The sequence below is a fragment of the Dicentrarchus labrax genome, unplaced genomic scaffold (genome assembly GCF_905237075.1).
Source record: "Dicentrarchus labrax unplaced genomic scaffold, dlabrax2021, whole genome shotgun sequence".
NCBI lineage: Eukaryota > Metazoa > Chordata > Actinopteri > Moronidae > Dicentrarchus > Dicentrarchus labrax.
The window spans coordinates 12808573-12833751 of NW_026136709.1; the positions used below are offsets into that span (position 1 = coordinate 12808573).

At 38.8% G+C, this 25179-nt stretch overlaps 1 protein-coding gene across 2 annotated transcripts; it reads left to right on the forward strand.

Annotated features, from left to right (window-relative positions):
* Window positions 1-1292: 1292 nt before the first annotated feature.
* trpa1b (transient receptor potential cation channel, subfamily A, member 1b) lies at window positions 1293-23042 on the forward strand. Of its 2 annotated transcripts, XM_051410308.1 has the most exons (29): window positions 1294-1388; window positions 3538-3662; window positions 3912-4064; window positions 4477-4639; window positions 4864-5039; window positions 6197-6304; window positions 6513-6621; window positions 7182-7327; window positions 8580-8716; window positions 10644-10692; window positions 12842-12941; window positions 13048-13148; window positions 13644-13819; window positions 14974-15138; window positions 15898-16012; window positions 16249-16415; window positions 16881-16971; window positions 17142-17201; window positions 17288-17380; window positions 18098-18168; window positions 18327-18483; window positions 19295-19384; window positions 19731-19900; window positions 19992-20121; window positions 20911-21093; window positions 21223-21291; window positions 21703-21804; window positions 21898-22016; window positions 22363-23042. In XM_051410308.1, the coding sequence occupies exons 3-29, from the start codon at window positions 3969-3971 to the stop codon at window positions 22574-22576; spliced, it is 3357 nt and encodes a 1118-aa protein (XP_051266268.1). In that variant the 5' UTR covers window positions 1294-1388; window positions 3538-3662; window positions 3912-3968; the 3' UTR covers window positions 22577-23042. The 2 variants fall into 2 exon arrangements, with proteins under 2 accessions (XP_051266270.1, XP_051266268.1); XM_051410310.1 differs by lacking the exon at window positions 3538-3662 and having other exon boundaries at window positions 1293-1388.
* The last annotated feature ends 2137 nt before the right edge of the window (window positions 23043-25179 follow it).

Below are 25179 nucleotides of genomic sequence, written 5' to 3' on the forward strand. Positions count from 1 at the left end.
ACGGTGCTTTGAGCTGAATGCTAACATCAGCATGCTAACATGCTCACAATGACAATGCTAAAATGCTGATGTTTAGGAGGTACAATGTTGATCATGTTCACCATCTTAATTTGTCAGGATGCTGATTTGCCAATTTGCATTTAAGACAAAAGTACAGATGAGGCTGATAGCAACGTAAATTTAGGGAATTCAGCAAAGTGGTTATAATTCATCCTGAGGGAGAAAAAAAAAATCTATCTATTTCATAACAATCCATCATATTTGTTGAGACATTTTAGTACAATCTGAAAATGTGGTTCCAGAGGAAAAGGTAGGGAATCACCAAAGTCATTCAGATTTAAACCCTGGGCCCCATGAATCCGTTCAAATTCTCATTGCAGTCCATTGTATTATCCATTGTCTGTTGCTTTAGCAGCTATTGTGGGCAATTTAAAAAAATAAATCCAATAAACTTTTCTACTGTTGCTGTCAGACTGAGTGGCTCATCTATTAAAGTAAAGTAATAAAGTAAAGTAATGAAATATAGCTTCTTCCTCAGGTAGTAATATAGACAAGTAATATTCTTGCATTGTTTAAAATTCATTACTGCTAGCGTGGTGGCTATAATATTCTTTTAGTGTAGTCAAAGTCTGATACTTATTCCCTTGATGATAATGCTGGTAGAAATACTAGTATAATCCTTAGTTAATGATATACCTTATCTGATAATCCTGCCTGATAAAGATTCCCTGAGGAATATTCCCATAATCCCCGCCATCAACAAGGAGGTCTTAGAGGCCACCTTTATTCTGTCTTGTCAAGAGTCACTTGCTTTAAGAGAAAAAGCAGTAGGTCAGGCCTCGTCTCTACAGTGTAACAGTTTGATAAATGGTATGTTATGTGTGGCTGGGTGGTCAAGTTTGTACTTTGGTTTGTTGAAAATGTCAGCAAGCCTTCAAATACTACACAATAATAAGGTCAGCCCAGCTAACTTGAAATGATGGCAAGGATTGTTTTGGACATGAATGCGTGCTCTGGTTCCTCTAGTGGAAAGAACATGAGAAGATGGGAAATGAAAAACACTTTTTAATACTTTCATTATTGTGTAAAAGATTAAAAAGGATAGGGGTTTTCAGTAAAATGTATTGTGAATGAGACAGCGGTATCATGTTTGTCATGCTTAATGTGTTGCTGCCAGCTAAATGTCCTATCACATTACAAAATGGGTTTGCCTTTTCTGTCTGTCTTCTTTGTGGAAACATCATGAGTGTCATTTGGTCACAAGGGGCAGAGTCTTGCGTGCATTAGGAGACAGACTGGGTAACAGCTCTTCTCAGCACACTATTTAAAAGCCCTATTGCAGCAGTGAAGAGAACATCCTGATTGCTCAGCTCAACACCAGCATCACAGTAAGTACCATTGTCTTTCATGGTGAATGAACTTTACTGCTTATTTATCAAGGATAAAAGATAAATATTAGGGGTATTTTTGATGCTGACCTTCATTGTAGTTTTAACTGGTGTTTCACTTAAAATTACAGCTTTACTAAAAATGTCTGATGCAGCTGGATTATTGTGCAGAGTGTGAGTGACATCCAACAAGTGTCCACATTGAGTGCAGCAACAAACTCCCTCAGTAAATATTTCTTTACATTGGTGGAAGACATATTCAGATCCTTTACTTAAGCAAAATACAAAAATGTAGAAATTCTAATAACTTTATATTTTATAGTAATGTTTTTTACAACTAAAAATTCCATGTGAGAAATTCTATTTAAGTAAAAGTACGGAAGTATTAGCAGCAAAACTGAGCTAAAGTATTAAAGTAAAATGACGAGTTTTGTCCCTGATGTATCAGTGTTCACTGTGGCATTGTTACTGTTCTACTGTTCAAGTTAATTTCTTTATATACAGTTATATACTACAGTCTGGAAAGGGTCATAATTTCATCATTTTTGGATGTTTTTGGAAATAACGGATCATTTTACCTCTTTGGGCATTAAATAGTTATTCCTCTTGGTGGAACTGCTAACAATTTAAAAATGTGAAAAGCTCACTCAACCTGACACAGCTTTTTTGTGAGTGGTCAGAAGCCCAAAAAGTTGAAAACCACTGGTTTAACAATGTGTTGTATGATATTTTTCTTTTTATATCAAATCTGAAAAGTAACTGTAGCTGTCAAATAAATGTGATGGAGTAAAAAGGCAAATATTTCCTCCTGAAATGTAGTGGAGTAGAAATATAAAGTAGCATAAAATGGAAATATCTAAATTAGTAGTAACTCAAAATTGCACTTAAACTGCTTCTTTATTTATTTGACTTTGTCACTTAAATTAATATTTCAGGTTATAATCACTTAGATGTTCCATGATTACAATCATAATTATAATCTAATAGTCCATGTGACACTTTAAATTTAACTATAATTCTTAATTGAGAATCTCTCTATTGTTTAAAATCAGACTGGTCACAATATTATTGTTTTTTTAATTAAATTCTATAAGCAAACATTTATCCCATGTGTGTCTACTGTGTACTGTTGAATATGAACAATGTAAGACTAAACATATAAAGCGAATTCCTTGCATTAAAAGATGTTATTGTTAAATGCAATTACATATACAAACCTGTTTTTAAGCTGTTTGGGAAATGTCTTTACCAGTGCCCATTAGTGTACTTCCTGTATATGCGGCTTCTGCCAACAGATGAGTGGCTCAATTACAAAAAACAATGGTGATTATTTACTACTGTTGCTCGGAAATGATGGGGAGGATGAAATGCAGTGGGCAATTAGAAGAAACTGAGGCTGCAATGTTTTTTACTGTAATATGAAGTTCTATGTGGGCTACAGAGGAGATGAAGTGACCACGTTTACTTTGTGGTGACGACTTAAGTGCCTGATCAATGGTATCAGTGGATGGAAATGTTTTACTACATACAAACATAGGGTAACTACATTAAATTGCATTTCTGGGTCTTCTTCAGCAGAAATGCTACCTCTGTAACATCTGTAGCAATAGTCTATATGTATGTATGTACATAATTAGTGTGTAAATCCTTGTGAAGTCCCCTGAAGCAAACACCAGATGTTGGAGTAAGAGCTACACTTTTAATTGATGATTCTTTTTCTTTATTAACATGTCAGACGAATCCATTGCTAATCTGCAGAGCTGCCTGAAGAGAAGTGAATTAAATTGATTGACCACAGCTCACAGAGGTTAGAGTTAATCATTGATCTCTCAGCTGGTGAGAGTCATTCTGCTCACCTTAAAGGAGCAGGTCCAGTTAGAACCTCTAAATGTAAATGTACAATACGGGCAACATAACGTTTCCACAAAATGAACTTCCAGAAAAACTGAGTTGCTGTTTTGACCTGAAGCTGGATCAGTCACAGTCTACACTTAAGGAAGGCTGCTGCATGAGGTCGACGGGATTTCCAATGAGAATTCTCCATAGTAATTTTCTCACCCAAAAATGTCATTTGTTGTTTGGCCTTGCGATGTGACTGAGGGCCTCAAACAATACAATTACAAGGTCTTTCTCAATCTCACTCACCCAGGATCACTCAAGGACACCTGGGACAGATTCAAACAAGCAGCCCCCCAGCTGCGAAGAAGATAATTGCTTTCTTCAACAGAAGGGTTTCAACCTCCAAACACTTGCCGGATCTGAATGCCCTTCCGGGTAAAGACAAAGTCATCTGTGCCCATATCCCCTCATGGCAAGAGGAGCCTATGGCTTAAGGCATTATCTGCCCTCTCGGTCACATAACACTCTATGTTCTCCTAGCTTGTAAAGCAGGCTTTGTACACTCAGTTATGTGATGTAATTGAAACTATGGTGGATTTCTTTTTTTCTGTTTTAGTATTTTGATGTTGCCTGCATACAGATATGTGCATCCATGTGTGTTTGTGTGTGTGTGGTTATGTTTAGACACGTGCCGTCACCCTTCATGTGGGTCCCCGGGGTTTGACTATAGTGAGTTGAGTGATGAACTTCAGCAGGGACGTGGCCCGACAGACCAGTTGTTATACGTATGTGATAGAGGATGAAGATTCAGCTCTGGCAAACCTTAATGTATTCGAGGTGAGGCTGTCACCGAACTGTATGAAAAACAAGCACATTTATTTAGAATAAATAATTATTTTACATAGTACATGAACAAATGAATCAACAAATAATTTAAAAAAACTTTTTTAAGACATGGTTTCTCTAAAAGTAAGTATTTACAATATGAGGAGTCTTTATGTAATACACTACCATTAATCCCAACCCTGTGTAACATTATAGAAAGTCACAGCTGGATGGAGACCTGAAGACAACTCTAGTGTTGTATAATAATGTTACGTGAGTCCGTAAACTGAACAGACATTATGTAATAGATATTATTGCAACAGAAACAAGACACTGATAGCTGTTGATACAAGTATTAATTCTCACTATGAAAACATATAACAGGCTCTTCTATTATCTTCACTCTCCTTTCATTCTATATTAGTTGGCTGAGAAGGGTGACCTGGCTCTCCTGGAGAACCTGGTGAAGAAGAACCCAGAGGTCCTGAGTGAGAAAGATGAATGTGGAGCTAGTCCCCTTCATCATGCCGCCGCAGGGGGCTACATCACCCTTATCCAATTCATCACTACTGTCATAGACTCACAGGGTAGGCATGACTCAGTAATCTATCATAAGTTGCACTTCAGCACAAGTAAAATATGTGTATTGTGCATCACCATAATTCTGTCTTTAGGTTATAGTATAAAACATGTTACATTACACACAGTACTGCATCTGGTACTTATAAGAGTTGACTCTATTTACATGCATCCGTGAATGCATTTGTGTGTGTGTGTTTGTATTTGCATGTGCTCTCATATCCCCTCTCAGAGCTGAACAGCTCCGATGAACAGGGCAATGCGCCCCTACACTGGGCAGTGGAGAGGAACCAGGCAGAGAGCTGCAGGGCTCTACTGGACCTGGGGGCCAACCCCAACATCCTCAACATTGCCCTCATGTCCCCTCTGCACCTGGCTGTCAACCACGGACACAACAACCTGGTGGAGGTGAGGAAGCTGAAAGCGCCCAGCTGAAATAACAATTCATATGAAGTGCTCCAGTGTTTTTGTTTTTTCACGCTGATAACAAGGTCACTGCAGAGGCACTTGATTTATTTAGGCCCAAACAGCACACCGCATGCAGTGGTGAGTATTTTAGGGAAAAAATACATAGCACGATTACACAACTTCATGCATAGATATTGATGAGTACTCTTTTCTTGTCAGTGGAGATTATGTAATCTCCATTGCACTGCAATGAAAGTCACCAATCTAAAGAATGAGTTACTCTTCACAGCTAATACTTAATTATCTTTTGTAATGGAATATTTAACTATTTTTTTTAAAGGACTGTACAAGAATTATCGGGGAAGGAGAGGGCATGAGAGAAAGTGGAGGGAGTTGGATTTTTTTTTTTTGTTAAAGGGAGTGGAGGGTTTCATCTCTACTTTATTGCCTATTTAACATTTGTGAGATTTATTATATGAGAAACGGATCAAATAGTTACATCAAGAAGATGGTTTTATTGTGTGCCTTCTGCCATATACAGAGGATATGGGGTGGGGTCAAAACATCTTGATGCACTAGCCCTTCATCACTTATTTGGTGGAACAGTTTATTTTGTGGCAGTGTTTTCATAATTTAATGTTTGCAATAAATATACTATTTTCAGATTTTGAGGGGAAGGCATTGCAGTGAATGAGAGGGTCTAGAGGGTCTAAAAAACATTTCAATTCATTGTATTTTTTATCAAATAAAATAAGATTCGGCACCAGATCCCACCTAAGTAATTTTCCTACAATCCTTAAAGGAGTATATTTACATTAGCATATTGCTGCCACTATAGATTTTACTACTTTTTTTGCACTTGAATATTACTTTTTCCAACAATCATATTATCACATCCCACCTTTTACAGTGCATGAACTTGCCACTCAGAGCAGCCACTGCACTCTAAACAACTGACAACTGTTTACATATCTGACAAAACCTGACTCAACCGTCTACTTGGAAAGACCTTGTCCCCTCGTCCCCATAGCATCTGGCTGTCGTCCACAGACTGACACAGTATGGTGGGGGAAAGGACACAGCCATATATGTAAGAGAGTTGAGGACAGAAACAGGACAGAACTCACTGTTAAGTTTTTACCTCCGCCCCCCTGCAGCTGCTGCTGTCCTACAGTGCTACAGACAAGAATCTACAGGGAGACCTTGGGAACACCCCGGTGATACTTGCCTGCTCCCTCAATAACTGTGAGGCTCTCAACATATTGGTATGTACAAGAGTGATGCTTTCAGACTCATGTATTCATTTAACTCCACTGTCTACCTGCACCAGCCTGTAAAGGATAACTGTCCAGCTGTACAGAACAGATTATGTAGCTGTTCTTTATACTGACTGCCAGCCCACTGCAGCTTCATCTCTGACAAAGAATTATCTCTGTTTTTCTTTGTCTCCATCCATTTCCCTGTCTGTCAAAGCTAAAGCATGGAGCGAAGCTTTGCCAACAGAACAAGCTCGGCCATTTCCCCATCCACGCAGCTTCCTTTGCAGGTGCTAAGAAAGCCATGGAAGTGATCCTGAAGTTCGGTATGACAAAAAGAATGATCTGTCATCAAAAATTGAGAGTGCTGACAATAATGAAAAAGTTTTTACAAGGCCAAACAGCGCATTAAACCCAGAGTTCACCTGAGCCCCCAGAGACGTTTAGCAGAAAAATGCTTGCGCTACTTTGTACACTGGAGGCCAGATGCCACAGACAGACAGTGTTTATTCACAGTGGGAGGTCTGTTTGGTAAATCTTGTGTTGTTGGAGGAAGGTTTAGTCAGAGCACAAAATATTTATGATATATCTGTGATTGCTCAGCAAGGGAATTAATGGGTATTCGCATTCTTGTGCTGTTCGGGAATTTACACAGACAGCCCACCATGAATGGACACAATTACTCATTACTTCCTTCCACGCACAAAAAAAACAAGGGACAAGATGGAGGCCCTGCAATAGAAATTCCCTTGAAGGCCTGTCAGCAATAAAAACAAACAAGCTTTTACCAACAAGCATTAACTAAGAAACCTTCATTATGAGCCTAATATGTATTCAGTATATTATTCACAATTAAGAAAAAATGTTTTATATTCTCTGCTGGCAGGAGAGGATTTTGGCCACCGAAGTGAATTACACATCAACTATTTAGACAAGTCCAGCAGCAGCCCCCTCCATCTGGCTGTACGTGGTGGGAATATGGAGGCCATCAGTCTCTGCATTGCTACTGGGGCCAAAGTTGACCAGCAACAGGTACTGATTGAGAAATATATCATGTAAATCTCTACATTGGTTCAATTGTTTGTCACCAATGTGTTCTCTACCCCTCTGCATCACATCGTCATGAACATATTAATGCCTGGGAGCTACAGATTGGATGTATTCATATCCATCTCCCATCTGTCCACTGTTTGCTTTGCCAGATTTGCATTGTTTTTTAATCTAGATCTCATTTGCCTACACCTGTAAAGCTGGCAAAGGGTGTCTGTACCGAATTGTTAGAGCATGTCAGTCTTATCATGCCCATCTGGGAGTGATCTTTATGTCTAGCCGTGGGGTAGTGGCCGAAGCTACAGCAGGAATAGTGAGTACAGTAATAGCTTCGGTTGGCTAAATTGATACAAATTACCTCCACTTACACAGTGAAGCTGAGTGGAGCGATCACTGGCCTCCTCCTGCCAGTCCTGGTTATCTCATTAAAGGCTTGTGTTACAGCACCCGGTGTTCAGCCAGCAAGTCTGGGATATCCTTGCTAATGTTACACTGTACAATATGTATGGGTGTAAGTGAGTAGGGAAGAGTGGGGTAAGTTGAACCAAAGGGTAAGTTGAGCAACCCCTTGTTGCTAGGAAATGGTAAAAAACATTGATCATGTGACCAAATATTTAGGAAGGATGGAGTCTGTGAATGTAAGAACCACATGGGTAAAGTGGTTTGATATTTATTTCCAAAAAATAAATTTTCACTCTTGAAAGTGAATTTAGTCTATCATAAGTTTCATGACAATTGTGTTTAGACCAAAATAGATAATTTTAAATTTGTTTTATGCATCAATTGTGGTATCTATGAGCTACAACATGAGGTCATAAACCTAGCATAAAAGTGGGGGAGTAGGGATACGGCTCATCTTACCCCGCTCCTATGCTCAACTTACCCCATACACTGGGTAACTTTTTTGAACATGCTATATTATCGAAACAGTTATGTTTACACTCATTCTGTTTGTTTGAAGGGATGCACAACATCCTGAAATATATGCAGATATATTAGTTAGCGACAAAACTATGATTGCCTTGATGTAGTGATCCTAAATATGAAAATCTTAGCCCACTCTCCCCTACATGTGGGAGCCTGTGTGCATGTTTATGTTCTGCTCTGTCTAACTCAGTACGTCGCAGTGCCTCTGAGTGGAGCAGACATAATCATGCTTGAAGAGTTTGTGAATATTCATTATATTTGTTCATTATTCATTGCTCATAATGTATCCATGTTTGTTGCCACCCAGAATGACAGGTCCACACCGCTTCATTTGGCCTGCACCCAGGGTGCTACTGAGGTAGTCAAACTGATGCTGTCCTCCTTTGACCAAGTGGAAGACATCATTAACCTAACTGATGGGGCGTGTCAGACCCCTCTACACAGGTGGGCTTACCCTATCCCTTCACCCCGATTCTGAGAGTTTCTCAGACAGTTCTTTCATTTTTTTGTCTAATTTAAAGACTGAACTGACTGAAGTAAAGTCATAATCAACAATCAATCAACAATCCATCGTCATGGTTACTGTGTGCATTAACTCTCTGGTTGGCACAAGCCCCATGGCATCGTAGCACACTGTAGTGAGCTAGATTGATATTAAAATGTCATATTAATAAATTAGGTCTCTACTGGATTACTGTATTGCAAAATGGCTGCAATTAATGAAAGAATAATGCTGTGTGGCTGTTTTACTATTTATGAGTATAATTCTGTGACATTTTATTATTTACACTTAACTTAGGGACATGTGTAACTATTTATTTCCTATTTAGAAATCGTGTTGTAACTTATCTCTGTGGTGCAACCGCTTTTATTTTAGTAATGCATACATCACAACTGAATGATAATTTACATTATAACTAGGCTAAGTATACACAGCTGACACAACAAGCGGCACGAGCTTAGAAATTAATTAATGAATTAATTTATCATTGACTTGAATAGGTGCCACGTGCACATTCGAAGAGGTTACTTCCCCAAACAAAAGACACAAAAGAGGACCGACGAGTAAATGACGCCTATGTGTTTATTCAGCATGGGTAACATTAAATTTGATCCAGAGGAAAATAAATATTGGAAAGCAATACAGAATGCCTCAGAGCCTTACTGCATTATATTCCATTATGTTTTGAATTGTGTTTTAGTTTATAAAATAAAAACACTGCCACCATAAATTGATGCATAAAAGGCACAAATTGGTCCATAAAAAGTCACCAGAATGCATGAAAGTGTATGATGCTTGATGCAGTTTCCCCTTTTCCCGTATTTATGCTTAGCTACGCTAAGCAGCTGTCAGCTGTGGTGTCATATTTGGTCAAGCTGATCCACAAGGGTCTGATGAGACAGAGACGCATTGCTGTCACTTACTGTATGCTGTCTGAGCTTTTACAAAACTTCAGAAAAACTTTGTAGCCCTGTAGGCTACAGTTAAAACTTCACAGTTGTAAATCATTATGAACCGACATTGTTTCAATTAAACTATTCAGAGTTAAGCCTCTTTTAATCGCTGCGTTCATGTAGATATGTTATATCTTTGGTTACCATCTCAACTTCTTGCTCATGCTGTGTAAAGATCAATCCATGTGCATAATATCAACACTATAACACTGTGACAAACAAGAGGAACAAAGATATAAAACTCTTGTGTATGGATAGCAGAATAATGAACAATAAACAGTAATAATGATATAAATACATAATAAAGATATGCTTTCCACATTGATTTTATCTAAAAGCTATTTGTGTTGGCACAGACAGCAGCAGAATGAGACCAGATACAAGGGCAAGGGAAGGGGGTTGGATCCATGTAACCCTGTTTACCCTCTGGAAATAAAAGTCCTTTATATTCTTATTTTGATATCATTGCTGTAATGTACTGTAAAATACCATCACTAAACTGACTAATAGCTGGTTTGACGTCCAATAAGTCTAACTCATGACCTCTAAATTGGTCATGCCATTGCCTTTCCCCAGCCATAGCATGATCTGTGGATTTTAGATTTCGAGATTTTCAAGCCTCCCCAGATCATCATTCAGTCATGGAAATCATCTTTTCTCCATTTAAGTCTCTTCGTGATGCACAATGTCCCCAGAATACCAGGAAATAGTTGTTAAAGTGCGTCATTGAAGTGAGCCATTACAATCCAGGAGATAAAAGATGTAACCACAAAGGAAAATCTGTTATATCATACTCTGACAAGGCAGAATTAGAATGAGATCATCCTTGTTCAGCATCTGACAGCAATGGTAAGACCTTGACTCACAAATCACTTGTTGTGTGGCTGTTTTACAACAACTGTGTTTACCTTTCCAGGGCTACAATATTTGACCACGTAGAGCTGGCAGAGTACCTAATTTCTTTGGTAAATAAGGGACACACACACACACACACACACACACACACACACACACACACACACACACACACACACACTGACTCATATGAACACACCCTGCAGCTGTTATGCACATGACATTTCCACCTTCAATATCAGGGCCTGTGTTATCTTGCCAATTAATTACATTGAAGACAGGAAAGCTGATTTATTTCTATACCAAATATTCCAAATGTGCAAATTAAAAGGCAAATCAACAACTTTTGCATCTACGCCAGGAACTGTTTTCAATGTCCCTTGGAGTTAATTTAGTGATTAGGTCATTTTACAATGTGTGTTCCCATTGCCGCCACTAAACAATGTTTGCATTTAAATACACAACAATTAATACACCGCTATTCAGGCACTACCCATTGCTTGTAGACCATCTGTCACCATCTGTTGCACTCCATTCACTGTTTTAAAAGAACTGTGTTGCTAGGAAAAAGCTGGGTCCAGTTTTCCTGTCAGCTCATTCTGTTTGCAAACACGGCAACAGGAAACAAACTTTTACACACTGAGTGTGTTTATCTCACAGAGAGTAAGAGTAAGAGAAACTGACGTCATTCACCAAAGACCAGAGAATACATTTGCTTTTCAGTGCTAGAATTAGAGATTTTGACTTTCTGTGTGGTTTTTACACTAACAAATAAGGCCACGACAGAGATAATAATTAGCCTCTTTGATGTTAGTGTTTGTTTTTTTTCAAAATGAGGACCAATTTGTGTCATTCATATTTTAATTGCTTTTGAAAATACAATGTTGCTTCAGTGTCGCCCCTTTCCTCTCATCTGGTGTTTCTGTAACTGCATATGAATGAGATAAAAAAATGTATTAATTTATTTCACTGAACAGGATATATTCATGTTCATTTTTAGGACGCCATGGCAGATTCGCCTACATTTTTTTAAGTACTTTATTTCAGACAGAGGTGGTCAAAAGCAGTCTTCAATTCTAGTCTGCAATTCTTTTTGGCTAAAAGGACATATTTGATCAGTTGTAGCTAGAAAAATAATTAAACTCAAGTTAGCTGGATGAGTTGGTTGAAAACACTGTCTCTGGCTGACGTTTTAATGTTTCCATCTGACTCGTTTTAAAATGGGAAACTTGTAAAAGGGTGTTAAATATGCACTTAATGGCTACATGCATAAAATGAGGCTGAAGCTGAATTCCCCAGGCATAAAGTCAGCAATTTCATCAGATCAGTTGATGAATTATAGACTGTAGTCTTAATATTAGTATGATAAGGAAAAAACTTAACATAAGACTGTCAGTTTGTTTTAACATCAGCCAGTTCGACTGTTTGGCTTACAGTAGGTTTTCACTTTTAACGTTAAGAGAACGAGGTTTTGAGGATGACGGCTAAACGATGTGTTCATCACACGTAACACTGTCTCGGGTAACATTAGCCGGGGATGCCTGGAGTATGAACTTCCAACAAACTTCAGCAGGATTAATTAGCTGGACATGCTATTGCAACTTATGTTGGAGGAGACATACACAGGCGGCATGGTGGCCTAGGTTCGATTCCCAGCTGCGTCAGGGCCTTTCTGTGTGGAGTTTGCATGTTCACCCTGTGTTTGTGTAGGTTTCCCCACCATCAAAACATGTATAGGTAAATTAGTTCAGTCGGTGATCTTGACTGAGGATTGATCAAATGCAGAGAATATCTTTTCCAGGGGGGTCAATAAAGGATTTGTATGTTTGCCTTGTTACAGCAGCTAAGCTTAAAAATCTAAAACATCTAAACAACATCTAAAAACCTAAATGTCCATTTCATTTAATTATCCATGAACTTGTGCATGTACCACACAGCATGCCTCATGTTAAGATAAGATAATCCGTCATAAATACCTAAGAGGGAAACTTTTTGTCACACTTGCACATGTGATTTAACATTATGAGAAACCTCTGGTGTTTGTGCTTTTAAAATAGCACCATCTTATTTCTATGTACGGTAAATCAGTGTACAATTCAAACTCCATGCAAACTCCATTCCAGTTAAAAAAGCATGTGACATTCATATAGATGTTGCTAATTTTCCCATAGTCCTATTTGTTTGCAATAATTACATTAATGTATGTTTAAATGAATGTGGTAGTTAATGAGCTGCATGCATGGTGTATTTTCTCCTCAGGGTGCAGACCTTAATTGCATTGACTGTAAAGGAAACTCTCCCTTGCTGCTGGCTACGAGCTGTGGAGCATGGAGAACTGTGACTCTGCTACTGTCAAAAGGTGAGCTACCGTACTGTACTTCGCCACCAGCAATCCTCATATTATTTTCTAAAATGACCTGATAACGCAGGTCGTTCACACTCATGCATATGTTTATGTCTTTTAGGGGCAAATGTAGATGTGAGAGACAGATGCGGTTGTAACTTCCTTCACCTGGCCATTCTACAACCTAAGGGTCTGAAAAACCTCCCACAAGAAGTGCTGCAGGTACCCTTAATCAGTGTTGCCTGTTTGTGACTCATCAAATGCACTGTATGCTGCTTAGACAAAGATGTCATTAAGATTGGAATCTAATTACTACTCTGTCCTTGATCAATTTTCCTTGAGCCTAGCTGCATGTATTCAAGGCCAGTTGAGGAAGTTTATTATACTCTCACTAAGCCAGATGACTCTTTAAAACATCGTAAGCTTTACCTAAAGCTACAGTAAGCCACAGGGGGAGGCTAATATTGACACTGTGACTGGGATCTCTCTGTATCTGAGAGTATTGTTACATTACATTGTTATATAATCTCAGTATTTGTGTGTGTGGGGGGGTGTGTGTATGTATGTATGTATGTATGTTTATAACTGTAGCCATGGTAGAAGTTACATAATGTGCCATTTGTGTTGCATGACTGTTGCAGCACTCACTTGTGCTTTGTTGAATATTACTGTACATTATATTGTATGAATGTATAATTGTGTTCTGTGTAACTCTAGCATAACAATGTGAAGGCATTGCTCAGCTGTGAGGATAATGAGGGCTGCACCCCACTCCACTACGCTTGCAGACTGGGTATCCATGACTCAGTGAAGAACATGTTGGGCCTCTCGGGGCAGATCGGCCTCGCATGCAAGTCCAAGGACAAGAAGTCTGCACTGCACTTTGCTGCCCAGTGAGTTCGACTGGTCCCTGAGGGCATAACTTTCCATACCATCCAACTAAATAATACTGATATGACCTGATTTTCTCTCAAAGTTGCTCAAACTTTTCAAATTTGATCAAAGAAGTGCCAGCAATGTAACTGCTGTTGACACTGACCAGTGTGTGATGCATTGTATAAACTCTTTTATATCGTTTTGTGGTGTTATTTTAAAATGAGAACATTCAATTTGCAGTAAAGTTGCAAGATTCACACCCTAAACCACCCCACTCTATTACTGTTAAAACTCGGAAGCAGTTGATTTCTATACAACAGAATTGAAGTGATGTATATTGATCAATGATACCACAGGACTATAAAATATTAATCAAAAATGGCTCTTAAGAGGACTTTGACTCATGATCGTCTGAAAGCCAGGCCTTTATATCTGTAATTGAACAACAGTGGTCAGATGAAAAATGAACAATGTGGCTACATTTAAAACTGTTACCTCACTGCTCTTTTAATCTGGTGAGCAATTTCTATACTCAAAAGGCGTTTGATGATTAATTGCCGCGACATACCCATTATACAGTGACCCAAAGCGATTGTCACAAGAATAGAATTCAATTAGCGAAGCACATATGAAGAAACGTTGCTAACAGTGTGAAATGAGTGGACATTCAACATTATTGTTATTGATTTTTCTATCATGTACCTTCTATTTCATTAGAGCTAGAGGGCAAATTAAGGCCATGCTATGATATCATACCTTAACTATAGTAGACACCTCATTCCCTTTCTCCACCAGTCCCACTGCACTATCACAAAGTGCTGCTGACCTTCTTAAAAGGTTCAGAGACAAGAAATATCATAGCACAGGCCAACAAGTCACTTCTGTTTATGTCTTCTTGCAGTTTGTCACACCATTAGTCATTAACATGCCACAGCACTTTTTACCGATATTTTACATACAAGTTCAAGCCCTGCAACAGCAATCTTCAGTGTCTTTGAGCAAGATACTCAATTTCCAAGATGTACTGTGCTGTACCTGCCCCTGACCTCTGGCTTTACTGTGCTGTGGGCTTTGCTCAAAAAGCATTTCCATTTCAGAGATCAACAGATCATAACAGTGAGAAAAGTTCTTCCACAACCTAATACTTCTCCTTATCTATCTCTTCTTTAAGGTATGGGCGCATCAATACATGTCACAGATTATTGGAGACCATCACAGACTCCCGTTTGCTAAATGAAGGTGATGAGCGAGGCCTGACACCCCTGCATTTGGCTTCAAGAGAGGGGCATACCAAGGTTGTGCAGCTGTTGCTGCGCAAAGGAGCTCTCTTTCACAGGTAGACTCAAATACATAGAAGACATGAACATGCACAAACATAAAAAGTGCATATACATGCAAAAGCACAGTGTACTAGTGGTTCCCAACCCATTTCCTTAAGGGACCCCTTTACTATCATTGAATACATTGAGTAACTGATGACCCCTGACTAAGAGATATATTTTATGATATTATACTTATTAACTGATAGCCTGTATAATTAACACAAATAGTGATCACAATAACTGCAGGAAGTTTGTGTAAAACAAGCTATTCTGGTTCATTTTAAGCAGATTATTCCCTGTAAATTTTGCATGTTTTATATAATTCTCTGTCTGTATTATGTATTTTTTGAAATTCCAACAATTATATATACTTAATAGGCTTCTTTTTTTGATGCATTCTGTTTTCTTATCATTGTTCTAGTAGCTCTTTGGTTGTTTAACTGTGTACTTTTCTAATGCAGGAGGCTGTTTGGCAGTTTGTGAAAGCTCTGTGGCTATAGCTTATGTTCAGGTCTTCAAAGTTAAGATTTTAAATAATACAGTTTAAAAGTAAGAGTTTCATTTAGTTTTCCCCCTTAAAATCAAGAAGGCCAGGAGACGCCTGTGATGCTTTGGCGACCCCTAGTGGGCATTCTGATCCCCCGGTTGGGAAACATTGTACTATACTATCATTTATGTACTGTAATGCTGTGGTTGCAATATGCAGTACGCAATGTTTACACTTACCGTCACACATCACCAGTTCCCATTAGTTGAGCATATCTTTTTTACAGTGATTACAAGGGCTGGACTTGTCTGCACCATGCTGCATCGGCAGGGTACACACAAACTATGGACATTCTCCTGTCAGCCAATCCCAAGTTAATGGACAAAACAGATGAGGATGGGGTACGATTTACTATTATTTCAAAAAGTTCAACATCATCCAACTCTGTAATTAATTTATCTAACTCTTTGTGATGCCAGTTTTAAGACTATGGGTACATTTTTGCAATTCATGAACAGTTATGTAAAAAACATCGCTGCCTTAATAAGTAGGAGTAGCACTGAATAATACAGACTGTTCTATAACTAATAAATAATAAATAATTGGTACTGTCTGCTGTAATGTACTGATATACCAGAACACTGCGCTTCACGTCGCAGCGAGAGAGGGACATGTGGCTGCTGTCAAGCTCATGCTGACTCGGGGAGCAGAGCTCATCTTAAACAAGAATGACACATCGTTCCTCCATGAAGCTCTGCAGAATGGGAGGAAAGATGTGGTCAACGCCGTAATTGACAGTGACAAGTATGTTATTAATACAAGGGTCTTTTCTGTAGAGAAATAGCTCAGCTTAAAACAGCTTCTGCACTGCAGGTGTTTTATGTACTCCGTTTGTGAATCATGTATTTATCTAGCATTTCAGTGTTGGCCTGTGAAAACCATGTATCTCCAGAACATCAGCTTTTAGTTTGAAAAACAAATCTTTTTCAGCTTTGTGAAAATCCATTTTCACATGATTTGATGGGGTTTAAATTTAGATTGATTATCTATCATAAGAAGTAGGAGAACTAAAGATCACCAACCTTTGAGTTATATGTTGTTTATTATTACTTGACAGCAAAAGCTTTAAGTTGTAAGTGACCATGCCATTATTCAAATTCTTGCATCAATTTCTTCTAGGAAAAAGACCACTGGGTCACTCCCAAAAGTGTTTCAGTTCTACACATATTGTTGTGGCATTGTGATTCATTTGTGTTTTTCTTCTTCCAGATGTGCTGAGGCTTTGAGATTGTTCAATGTCGGCTCCACCCAGGGATGTCCAATACTAGAAATGATTGAGTTTCTTCCTGAAACCTACAAGGTTGCCACTGACAAAGAAAAAATGCGTATCAAACAGTACATCATCTGTGCATATTAGTCTTCATAAGTTGTCTCTTTCTGCAGTTTGATGTCGTATAGACTGTTCTAACTGAGCATTGCTCTAATGCCCTTAGATCCTTTGTCACTGTGTTTTTCTGCTTTCTTTTTTAGCACCTACTGGACCGCTGTGTGAGAGAATCGGATGAGGATCACAACAGTTGTGACTACCATGTAATTCAGCTACAAGTTGCACAAAAGAAAAATAATCTGTATTGTACAAAACAATATTAAGTTAAACAATTATTTTTGTTGTGTAGATTGAATACAATTTCACATGGCTCCAAGCTCCCATTGCAACAAAGAAGTTAACTGACAAGACCATGAGGGTTCAGCCGCTAGCTGCACTCAACGTAAGCAACTTTTTAATTTTAATAAATAGAGCTTTGGTTGGTTAGGAGCGACAGGTTAGCAATCTTTAGTGTGGAAAGGGGAGCACAAAAAAGACTGCTTTGAGTCAGCTTGAAGAAGAGCGAGGTCCAATCCTCGGTCCAGTCTAGGCCTCCTCTACCCCAACAAGGGGCCAGGTGGAGCTGCTGTCCTCCTGTTAACGCTACCATGTGTTGGGTGTACATGCTTATGGACAGGCTGATAAATGTGTTTGTCTCCCATTGCAGTTAGTGATTAGCACTTTTTTTTTTTTTTTTTTATGCACTGCTGTTGACTGTCAGCTGTGGATGTATCGGGGGACAGCAGGGCTAATTGTTTTCAGTTGGAAAGTGGCAGCTGAAGAGGCAAAGGCCATGAACCTACCAAAAGTTTCAAAAATTAAATCTTCATGCAAATGTTCACAAATAGGCTTTGGTAAGCAGCCAAGTCTGCAGAGCCCTGTTAAACGATCTCATCTACCACCAAATGTTAGAAACACTTCATAGCATGGGTATGCCTGCTGAAGTGATCCTACATTATGCCTGTGGCGATCAATAGGATGCATATACTTTAAAATCTCTCAGGCTTTACCTGGCAGGCTTTTTCTGTTTATACCAAATGTGGCATTAACGGGGCTATTTTTCTGTTTGTACCAAATGTGGCATTAACGAGGCTATTTTTCTGTTTTACTCTTTGTGAAGGCGATGGTGCACTACAACCGCATTGAACTCCTCAACCACCCTGTCTGCAAAAAGTACCTAGCGATGAAGTGGTGTGTATTCGTGATTCAACATTTCTCATTCTGTTACGTTGCGACTGATCAGATTGCAAGAAAGATGATTTTTTCTGCTGAATGCACCAAAAACCAGCGCATTATTTACTTCTTCTAATGTTGAGACTGTTTTGTTTTTTCTTTGTTTCCATCCTCAGGATTGCTTATGGGAGTACGGCTCATTTGCTCAACATGTTTTTTTACCTGTTAGGCCTGCTACCCCTGACTCACCTGATAGTGACTCTGAGGCCCACCTTTAACACCACTACCACGGGCGAACACACTATCACCATGGTGCCCGTATCTTTCATAGAGGTACAGTGAACAGTATTAAGGATGGCTTTGGCTCAGGAGGTAGAGCGGGTCGTCCACCAATCAGAAGGTTGGCGGTTCAATCCGTGGCTCCTCCTGTTGTGTCCTTGAGCAAAATACTGAACCCCAAATTGGTGTATTGGTGTATGAATTAATTACTTTCTGTTTGTAATGGCCTTTGCCATCACTGTATGAATGGGTGAATGTACAGTGCTTTGAGTGGTTGGAAGACTAGAAAGGCACACGTAAGTACAGTCAATTTAAAGAAGCTCTCTGTTAACATATGTGGAATTTATGTTTAATTTCAAGGTCCAGTGTGTAGCATTTAAGAGGCTGTATTGGCAGAAATGGAATATAAAATTCAATATTCATAGGAATGTTTTCATTAGTGTATAATCACATGAATATAGAAATCGTTATGTTTTTGTTACTTAAGATTGAACCGTTTTTTGGAGTCTGCCATGTTGAACCGCTTTGTTTCTAGAGTAGCCCAGAAGAAACAAACCAAACACTGGCTCTAGATAGGGGCGTAAGTGATTTTCACATGTTGAACAATACATACATACAATATATATTGACTGCCCTGATCTGTCCCCTAATGAATACACTTTTTAATTATTCAGATACACACAAAGTACACAAGCAAGTATGTGAACAATGTTGCTCGCATTGCAGCTGCTCGTCTTCACACGTGTTGGTAAAAAGCAGATTGTTAAGCTAGAACCAAACCAAAAAATAAGTAAGGTGACATTATTCAACATTTGTCATTATGATCCAATAATAAAGTAAATCTCAATATTCCTCCTTTTTACAGCAAAGTACGTTCTTGTCCGTCTGCATGGTGATGGTCTTGGTCATGAACATCTATGCCATAGCAAAAGAGGTGGTGCAGATGTCGCAACAGGTATTGTTACGCAAGTGTCATTACCTCACATGTGCTCATAAATCTGTTCAGCACAAGGTCTGTGTGGACACAAGGGCAATCAGGTTTGATGGATGAGTGCCCTCTGATTTAGATGTGCAAGATCACTGAACGACCACAGTCAGAATGTCCCCTTCACACTTAGCCTGAAACATTTTGATTATAACTATAAGAAACGCTCCCACATCACATCACATGTTCAGTAGTTAAAGTGTTGTTGTGCATGATAGTGTAATAGAAGCACTACACTCACCTATTGCTCATACTGCAAGGTTGTTGGTTTGTCTAACTACTTTGTATTTTTGCTGCTTTTCTTGTCACTTAAAAGCGCTGGAATTACTTCAAGGACTTTTCCAACCAGTCTGACTGGTTTACAGCCATCCTCTCTCTTTTGTTCATCATTCCCATCATGCTCAATGTAAAGGGTTCTTTACACTGGCAAGCAGGGGCAATGGCAGTTTTAAACTCCTGGGTTGGATTTCTCTTTTATATCCAGAGGTACTGTTCACGCTGATTTAATTCCATTTCAACATAATGTCTTCTCTATGGTTTAGAGGCCACTAACTGGTATAATCTCCTGTTTCTCCAGGTTTGAGCGTGTTGGCATCTATGTTGTGATGTTCTGGGAGATCATGAAGACACTGGTCCGCATTGTAATGCTCTTCTTGTACCTGATGTTAGCATTTGGTTTGGCGTTCCATGCTTTGATGCTGAACCAGGTAGGAAAAGAAAGAAATAATCAAAACTCAGTAAGACTAAATGTTACAAGTCCCTTGAGTGGGCCCAATAGGCAGAAAGAATAACATACACATGTCTTCTCCCTTATCCCTGTTGGAGCCAAGAATATAGTTTATACTGTGCATGGATGGAATGCCATTTGGTAATTTATACCAAATACTTGTGCTCTTAGGAACATGAATGCACTTAACTATTTCTGAATTAGGGTAGCAAAACTTGCCTACCAGCAGCCCACTAACTAACATGTTATATCTTGTTTGTTTAATCTATTCCAAATCCAAAGTAACACATTGTGGTTTTATGGGGGCAAACCCAGGCAAGCTGTTTCAAGGATTCAAGGTCATTTTATTGTCCTTTACAACACAGGGTTTTTGAATTACATTTAGATATAGTTCCCTTTATGCTACTTTTAAAAATTGATTAACAGTTTAAAAAATAATTAAAAAACTTAAAAAAGGCAAGTTTGTACTTAGCGGTCTCAAAACCTGAGGGAAGAAGCTGTCTTTAAGTCTGCTGCTGGTACCTGCTCATTTCAGTCTTTGGTATTTTACTGTGTAAGATCACTTCTTGGACTCATTCTGTTGACTGACTTGACTAAAATCACTGACATTAAAAATGTTGCATGGAAAAGAGACAGGTTATAGAAAAATATTTTAAGCTTAGGACAATTTTGAATATTGAGCCAGGGCATGTTTTATCGTAATTGTTTGAAAGAAGTGACATAGTATCTAACTCTGATAGATAAAATTGGTATTCTTTTTTACCCTTAGAAAGAGTTTGACAGCGTGCCACTCTCAGTGATACAAACCTTTGTGATGATGGTCGGGGAACTGAACTACCAAAATAACTTCCTGGACGCTTATCTGAAGAATGAGCTCCCTTTTGGTCTTCTGACTTATTTCATTTTTGTGAATTTTGTTCTGCTCATGCCAATCCTGCTGGTGAACCTGATGGTACGTATGCACATAGTGCCCATCAACTCCCTATAGACATCTACTGTACTTCTCACTTCTGTACTAGTTAATATTTTGAAATGGCTGAAAAGATGACGTGGTTCTTATTTGTTTTTGGGTGTGTTGTAGATTGGTTTAGCCGTTGGAGACATTGCTGAAGTACAAAGAAATGCCGCCCTAAAAAGAATAGCCATGCAGGTATGGATTTCATTTTCAAAGCAAAGAAGTCATTCCATCTTTTATCATGCTTGCTCTGTGCTTGCCCGGTCTACCATGATGGACAAACACAAGCACAGTAGATAATGCTGTGGTGTTTTGTTCTTGAGGCCTTTTTACAAGTAGATTTGGAACATAGACATGTAAAATGTTCTACTTCTCCAAAAATATTATTGGCAGGAGACTGTACTGTGAGACATCTAAGTGACAAACCCAAATATAGCTTTTTAACTATTTAGATTTCACTACAAAAAAATTAATTACTAATGTGACAGATGTACTTAAGAATATGAGTGATGATATTTGTTTAACTTTAATAATGTACAACCTTACGGTCAAACAGAGAATAAAATACTTGCACCTTTGACTTAAACTCTGAACTTCTGACCCCAGATTGAACTCCACACCGCTCTGGAAGATAAGCTGCCTTACTGGTTTGTGAAACGAGTCGACAAAAACTCCATCACCGTCTACCCCAATCGCAAATGCTCCAAGGTATCTTCAATATTTAAAATACTGTACAACATATTGATTTGTCTTTGTTACTAATGTCAGTTCCCTTTCTTAATCCTTACCACTTTTCTTCAGCACTTCATAAGGCAACTATTCACAGGTGATGATGAGACAGATGAAGTCTGGAGTCGTCTGCAGGCTAAATCACAGAGGTGCCCTGCAATAGAGAATGAACTCACAAAGCAGAAGTACAGGTAAAAAGAGGGGTACACAAGTAATCACATGAGAGTCAGTTTTCTATCCCCTGGAATAATAAAACTATGTTCCAAGTAGGTTTACTACTGAGATGTTAGAGAGCAAATAGTCTGTAACAAGCTTCTACAATGAATGCAACAACTATGGTCTATTGAGCAATTTTATAGTAGTTTTTGATGCATGAGCAGCCCCCAGTGGTGACAAAGAAATAAAGACAGAAAGATGTGACTCACTGTATTTCTTTCTATATTAAGTACATGGAACCACTCAGCAGTATCAAGCCTGAATTACGCATAGATGAAGTCTATCACCGAACCACACAAACTTGTGTTTTTTCCTCTTCAGGATGAAGGAGATGTCGAGCACGCTGGAGAAGCAGCACAACCTCTTGAAGCTCATCATCCAGAAGATGGAGATCACCTCGGAGGCCGACGAGTACGATGGCCCCATGAACGTCAGAGGAAGCATGTGGCCAAGATTGAGTCAGGCTAAACCAAGAGTACACAATGTGTCTCGGTGGGTCCCCCTGATGAAGGCCATCGAGTCCAAGAGAAAATGAAAAGCATGAGACAAATAAAAGATCTAGCAACAGCTATACAGTTTTACAAAGTGAATTATCACTACCATACCTAATTATACGACTACTGCACAATGTAATTCATTATATATATATATATATATATATATATATATATATATATATATATATATAAGATTTAGCACTTGCATCCACTATATGCATACTGTTGATTGTAACAGTTGATTTAATGATTTTAGACTGAAACAGTAACTTCTTGTCCAGTACAGCGCTATTAAGTTATGCTAGTGACCCACTGATAATGATGAACGTTAATCTGTGGTGTGTATGCAGCATTGTCATTCTTCCATAATGTGCACAGTAGCTGTTTAAATAATGCTGTAATGTGTCTTTTCATGAATATGTTTTCTCTCAAATATTATGTTTTACCTCTCCTTTTATGTCACCCCATAATTAAACATGTCTATGGTCATAAAAGATAAAGGAATATCAGTCAGTTTTCATAAAATTTCCATTTGTTGGTTGAGAGAATTTAAAGTTGCAATAGGAGCTGAGAGGACACCTCCCATGTGTGGACGAATTACAGTGGCATGTCAGGTACAATAAGGCCTAAAATGAACAACTCAAGGCAAAATTATGTAACCCTAAATCCATTAAGCACTATTTTCTCAGTGCATACAAAATCTATACGAATGCATACATACCAAAGTTACATTAGACTGTATATGGTTTGAGTTGTTTGCCTTGCAGCAGCTTTCTTTGATGCTCAAAAATTGTACAATACAGTAATATATGCTTTATGAGTAACGGGAATTTTGTTGCGGACATCAATGTCTGAAAATCTGATTATATAAATCACATGAAGTGATTTTCTTTGTAATATTGTTTGAAATTGTCTAGATCTGGTTCATATTAATGTGTAGTGTCTTGTAAGCCAATACAGGTCTCTAATGTATGACACAATGATAGAAAAACTTCTAAAACTTCACAGCGGCTGATGGATTATTGCCTCTGATTAGTGCACTTCCAGCAGATCTGTGCACTCTAGCTGCTTCAGTGGCGATCCTGGGAATCAAAGGAGGTCGGGAGAGAAACAGAGAGAGCTTGCACCTGTCCCTCTGCTTCTCCAGCATAGGGCCCTGATAGAGGTCACCACCCCTGAAAGTCTTTGCTGATAGACAAATGCTAGCTCTCCCTTCAAGTCAAGTTTTAAGTGATATTTATTACTGTTGGCCCTGAATGGAATTATTCCCAGGGCAAATGCAATAACCATGTAACCATCAATTACACTGATGTTTTGGATAATATTTTCTGTTCTTACTTGAGGAGCTCCATCTACAGAATGACTAATGAGCAACCTTGTTTTATCTCAACCTGCTTCTTGTTGACAGCGAATGAAGCAGCAGGTTGAAATATGTGTCAGATAGCCAATACCTTTCTGTGTTACGTAAAAAAAGATGACAGCTTATAAAATAAGGAGTAAATCAAACAGTAGAATCCCTTAGCTTGCACCTTCAAGTGTGTCAGTCAGGCCGTCCACATCGCTGACGGATGCAGTGACAGGGGATGAGATGGCTGCCTGCCTGTAGCTCTGTCTTACCAGGACAAGTGGAACTTAATATCTCAACCTCATGACACATCCAAGGATAAGCCAAGATCCCTCCAAGGTCCAACTGATGTCAGGTCTTCTTGTGAAAACTGCATGGAGGAGCGGGATTGTGGGAAGCATGGGGATGTGTCCTTGGATTAGGAGGCATTCTTGGTCTGTGAAAGAGGGAAATTTGAGCAGTGGAAAACCACAGAGCACTTCAAAATCACAGTGACTTGCATTTTGACACTGAGAAACTGAAATGGAATATCATAAACAAGTATAACACATTTTGAAAGACTGAATATATTAGTAGTTTAATAAAGTGAGGTTTGAGCCAGGATGTTAGGATAAATTACGCACCATCGTGGGAACTGTTGGAGTACAGTACAACATTCATCCCAGTGCAGAGTACAGTCGTTCCCCTTTCATGACCCTGGCATGGCCAGCTACCAAAATCAAGCATGCATCTCAGCTGCAGTTAGGTAATTCTTGGCAGAGTCTTACTATTGTCATAAAAAAAAATCTAAATTTCACACATATTATGTGGAGTAATAGCTATCAGGGACCTGGGATTTTCTTGGAATATCTTGAGTAAGTAAAGCCGGGTTCCTGTAAGTGCTGTATAGACACAGAACACAGAAAGTTTCTCCTTGACTTGCATTTCTGAATGTAGTGTGAAATGTGCTCTGTATTTTACTTTGTGATGTGATCACAAAGAGTACAACAGATATTCTGTCTGAAGGGTAAAGTTTAGTATAAAACGAATATAGAAACTTTTCAGACAGTATGGTATCTCTGCAAACACATTTTGCGATCCTGTAGCTTCAGAGGCCCGGAGCAATCTTAGTCTCATCTTCTCTTCCCCACTTCTGTTAGCTCTTGTTCTCAATCCACACTAAAATGTGCTACCCTGTCTGATCTCTATCGGCCGCTGCTCTCAGAAAGGTTTGGAGGACACAAAATGAAAAAGATGCCCAGTGAAAAATGTTTGCAACACCATGGGAATGAAGATGGTGCCTCCTCGCCTCTGCCA